Source organism: Nestor notabilis, unplaced genomic scaffold, assembly GCF_000696875.1.
Source record: "Nestor notabilis isolate BGI_N333 unplaced genomic scaffold, ASM69687v1 scaffold24420, whole genome shotgun sequence".
In the NCBI taxonomy this organism is placed as follows: Eukaryota; Metazoa; Chordata; class Aves; order Psittaciformes; family Psittacidae; genus Nestor; species Nestor notabilis.
The window spans coordinates 24,429-29,613 of record NW_009912930.1 but is presented as its reverse complement, the minus strand read 5'-3'; the positions used below and the strand labels follow the sequence as shown (position 1 = coordinate 29,613).

The 5,185-nt window shown below is 54.8% G+C and overlaps 1 protein-coding gene across 1 annotated transcript in view; it reads left to right on the top strand.

Moving 5' to 3' along the window:
- LOC104411580 (ectoderm-neural cortex protein 1-like) overlaps positions 1-188 on the top strand; it is a 1,703-nt gene extending 1,515 nt beyond the window's left edge. Inside the window, exon 2 of the mRNA XM_010022032.1 lies at positions 8-188. Coding sequence (XP_010020334.1) covers positions 8-188 — 181 coding nt within the window. The remainder of the gene's footprint in view (positions 1-7) is intronic.
- Positions 189-5,185: the final 4,997 nt, after the last annotated feature.

Sequence of the window (5,185 nt, the reverse complement as noted above, 5' to 3'; positions counted from 1 at the left end):
GCATCAGCTGCCGCGCCGTCACCTCGGGGAACAGACTGTACGTGGTGGGGGGCTACTGCGGGGCTCAGCGCTGCAAGACGCTGGACTGTTACGACCCAGCATCCGACACCTGGAGCAGCGTCACGACGGTGCCTTATTCCCTCATCCCCACCGCCTTCATCAGCACCTGGAAGTACCTGTCTGCCTGAGCCACGGCGGTGGCGAAGGACCTGGAAGGTAAATAGTTGTGGATCAACCCAGAGCTCCTCTCTGTAACTTTGTGCTGCACAAGGGGTAAACCCTGAGGGGCAGATGCATGTGGAACTGGACTGGGACTGGGGTTGTCGTGGAGAACAGCCTTGTGCGAGCATCAGCTCCAGAAACGTGCTTCCAGGCTGGTAGTTTGATCTAAAACTTTGCAGGAGAGAGAACAAACATCTCTTTAGGTGCTGAAATGCTGCAGGGAGAAGATTAGTATTAACAACAAGACACTTAACCTGGCGTATTCCAGCCCTTCCACTGAGTCTTGGCCTGTGCAAGGATTTTGGGGAATGCTCTCTGTGAGGAGGATTGGGTGTCACCCCTGGTGCAGAAAGCTCCTCGGTGGCTGGTTGCCAAGCAGGCTGCCTGCAGGAGACCCGGCGGTGCCATGGGAGACTGGTGGCTGCTTTTAGCACAGCCTCCTCCTCCTCCTGGTGCCACGGTTAATCTGTTAGTGGCACCCAAATGTCTTGCGGGTCGCGAAGGGCTGTGAGCTGGTGCCAGAACAAGATTATAGCTGGGATTTAGTCCCAGAATGGTTGGTAATTACGTTTGTAAGACAAGCCCTGTCTGCATATAAACACAGGGCTTCTCCGCTTCTAATTATTCTCTGGTGTCCCTTTCATGCCATTTCTTTCCTGCAACCCAGCCATTAACTCCTTAAAAGTTTGCAACTGGAATGAAACCTTTCTAAAGGCTCCTGGCAGAAAAGATGCCAGAGAATCACAGATCCCTGCAGGGTTTTTTGTTTTCCCCTTGCAAGAGGTGTATTACCTAAAGGAACTTCACGTGATCACATATCCTGTGATACCCACAGGGCACTAAGCAGCCATCGCACCACTGTAGCAGCGTTCGCTGTTGGCTTGCAGGCTGCTGCACACTGGTCTCACAATACTCTCTTCTGCACTACAGGCTTCGCACCTCCTTTTGCCAGTGTCTCCCTTCCCCGGGGATCCAGGCAGAAGACACGGGCAGCAGGAGCCACCTCCTACCCACTGAGCCTGACCTGGCTGCCAGCTCTTGCACGGACCCCTCGGCATCAGCAGGGCTCAGGGCTTTGGCTTGGAACCGCTTCCGTAAATCCCGTTCGTTCCCAGCGGGGAAGGGGCGGCTTGTGCTGACCCTGGAGACGGCAAAAGGTTTCCAAGTTTTCTCCTAACCCGTGTGAGCTCAGTGGAGGAAGCAGAGGAATGTTTTGGGTTAAGTGTTACTTACCAGGGAGGGCTCGGGAAGCCCCTGAGTCCCTGCAGCAGGCGCTGGGCTGTGCTGCTGCCTGCTGTGACCCGGCAGCACCAGAGGCAGCTGCCTGAGATGTCTTAACCTGTGACAGTACTTTGCCCATGGGCTGGTTCTGTACCTTTTCTTTTAATATAGAGCAGTTGTGTGTGTTTATTACTCAGCCTGGAGCTGCTTCAATAAATCTGAATAAAACCCACAGCGGCCCTTGTCTGTGTGCTTCAACAGCAAGTTTTCCCAGCCCACACTTGAGTAACCCAGGGAAAAGCATTCCCTGCTTGAGTCCAAACCTCCATCAGCAGTCAAAGGCTCAGATCTTCCTCTCTCTTTGTAACATGGGACTCAGGGAAGCCCTGGTACTGCCTTCTAAGCTTTGAAGGGCCCAGAGATCTGTTTAAAACTCCAAAGATAAAGCTATTCTCCACCCTTACCTGGTGTCCTCCTCTGCAGAGTTGGGTTTCCTCAGTGCCAGAGAGAATGGGGGAAAGTGCTGCTGCTTCTGCCCCCAAGGGCTGTTTGCTCCAGGCCCTGCTGCAGGGGACAGTGGCCTGGGCCTTTTTTCATGTGCCCTCACTGGGTCACCTCTCCATCACGGGCAGAGGCCAACAGGAGGCTTGTGCACCAGGCTGCAGGGAAGAGGAGCCCACATCCTGCCCTGCAGACCCAGCCTGGAGCACCCCAGGCAGCAGAACAGAATCATTTAGGTTGGGAAAGACCTTTTAGCTCTGGAGAGAGACTTTTGGACACGGGATGGAGGGACAGGACAAGGGGAATGGCTTGAACCTGCCAGAGGGGAGATTGAGATGAGCTCTGAGGCAGAAGCTCTTCCCTGGGAGGGTGCTGAGGCGCTGGCACAGGGTGCCCAGAGGAGCTGTGGCTGCCCCATCCCTGGCAGTGTTCAAGGGCAGGTTGGACACAGGGGCTTGGAGCAACCTGCTCTCGTGGAAGGTGTCCCTGCCTGGGGCAGGGGTTGGAGCTGGAGGAGCTTTAAGCTCCCTTCCAGCCCAAACCAGGCTATGAGTCTATGATCCAGCAGCTGGAGCATGGGGCAGCTCCCAGTTTGGACATGCCTCGTACAGAAGCAAGCTTGCAGCCCAGAGGAAAGTCACAGCACAGGACTGGAAGCCAGCAGGGAAGCATCTCCATCCCTGTTAGACAGCCTGGAGCTGCTTCACCTTTGTTATACCAACAGCTAATCCTGAGCGTTGAACAAAGTCCAACTTTGCTCAGCAAGGCAGAGGAGCAGAGGTTTCATTCACAGCCATTTCAGCAGCAGCTGGTTCAGTTGTGCTGCCAAGCACTAACCGCTGGCTCCCAGCCACATCCACCTTTTGCACCAGGGACAAAGTCACTTCTGGGTCCATCTGCCTCTTGTGCCAGCCTCACAGCAGCCAGGGGCAGGGGAGCGAGCTGCCCCGCTGCTGGAGCCTTTGTCAGCCTCTCCGAGTTGTTTCCTCCTTTCAAACTGTACTTTCAGCCCGATGCCTCTCAGGGAAAACCAGCACTTCAAGCACACCTGGGCTTGGCTGCTCCACAGTGGCTCCCCACCGCTGGCAACAAAGCCAGAGCTGCTTTTCATCCCTTTCATCCTCCTTCAGCTGGCAGGAAGCCCCATGGTGTCCCTCCAGCCCCACCTCCTCCTGGCAGGAGCCAGGTCCCAGCGCAGCAGGAGCACCCCTGGGGAGATCTAGACACCTTTTGCATGCTTGAAGTCATCCCAACAGACCTGTTTTCCCAGTTTGATGTTTCCACGCATTGATCCACTCGCTGCTTCAGAGCTGGGGCCAGAGGATTTAAGCCAACTGGGCTGCAGGTGAATTCGGTGTAGGGGGTTCATTTGGTTACTGGGGCAGAAATCCTCCTGAATGAATAGAATTCATTTAGAATCTCAACATAGCTCAAACCGAGGCCTCTCCTCCAGGCCCAGAACCCCACTTTGTGGCCTCACCCCTCCAGCTGCAGGAGCTACTCCCCAGCCCACAACCACATCTGGAAGAGGCAACACATACGGGCACTGCGAGGCTCCAAGCCAGAGCAGTCAAAGCATGACATCGTTGTCCCATGGGACATTCCTCTTCTCCCACAAAGCCTACAAGCCACCATGGCCAGGGAAATAGATCATCAGACTAACCCCCCTCCCTCCTGGCCACAAGACGCACGACCAGCATCGATCTGAAGAGAACTATACTGCTTCTTGCACTGGTGGGTGCCACCACACAGCCAAGGCACCACGCAGCCTTTCTCCCTTCTCCGCTGTGGATGCACCACAGGAGTAACTGAGAAATTCCCTTTCCTGGCTCACATTGGATATGGATCATTCCGACGTTCCGCAGTACACCCACCACAGATCTAGCAAGGCACTGGAGGACGTGCTGCTGCTGCTACACTGACAACTCATGGCAGCCCAGGAAAAGCAAAGCACAACCTACACACACAGTGTGATTTTGCCCATGATTTTGGGTGCTGTGGAAGGGAAAAAAGGATGTTACACATCTACCTGTCTGAAATTCCCTGAAAGATCTGCATATGACGTGCAGTCATCTGGGATAGCTTCAGGTTGAGCAACATACTGTGTCCCATTCAGCAAAGAGCTGCTGCTGGGACATGGGAGAGGCACATCCACGTTGTGCTGCTCCTGTGTACATGGAGCCCCAGAACAAAGCAACCCCTGCCCTGTTTGAGCCTCCTCTGTGTGCAGCAGTGTCCCAGCACCAGGGACCGTGTGTCACACACTCCAGCACTGAGAGGGTTTGACTTTTATCCTCCGCCAGATCCCACGCGCCCAGAAGCAGCAAACAATGAAGGCACCACACGAGGACAGGCCCCACATCCCTCATCCGTTGAACTTTGGGCTGGCCCCATCGCTGGGATGAGAAATCAAACCGGATTTGAGTCACAGGGGTGAGGAAAGGCAGAAACCAGCACATTCCCACTGCCAGAGCACACTACGGAGCCAATATCCTTTGTGCATGTTTGTCCTCGAGCATCTGGCTTGCCAATGAATCTCAGCTGCACGTATGGGAACCATCAGCCTCATCTCACCCACATGAAAGAGGAAGGTTTAGCATAAAGCTGGTCATTGCCTATGGCCTCAGAATGATTCATCCAAATAGAAAGTGGTTTGGGTTTCAGGTTAATTAGCTACAGATTGTAAAGCCAGACAAGGCAGGGCGGAGCTGCTGGAATACCGGTAGGAGCAAGTTACCGGCTCTGAAGGCACCGCCACCATCCTGGAATCACACCCTCCTTGTGAGAACCAGAGGATGTGCCTCTTAGACAGCAGCAGCAGCAGCGTTATCAGCGGCACTGTCAGCAGAGGAGTCTGCAGTCACAGAGGAATGTCTGCACTGCTGCTGCAGCAACCCCCAAAGCTAAGGCAGAAGCACCCGCGCTCCCCGTGGCTGCAGCAGCACCCAACTGCTGAGAGATGCAAATTCTGCCCAAGACTTCAACTTGCCCCTGCTGAGCTGTGGGCAGCTCCCACTGGGAATCTGTGCTGCAGGGATGCCCTGTGGTCACCTTAACCCTGGAGCTCCCTGAGCCTGGCTCTTCTGACTTCCTAGAGGTCATTCCCACTGCGTTGACACACGATTATGGCTGCAGGAGAATAGAGTGCAATTAGACAATTCACCTCAGTGCTCTGGAAGAACTGCTGTCCTAGACTGTCCCTCCCAGCTGCCCCCCAGGAAATCACTTGCATTCCACATCT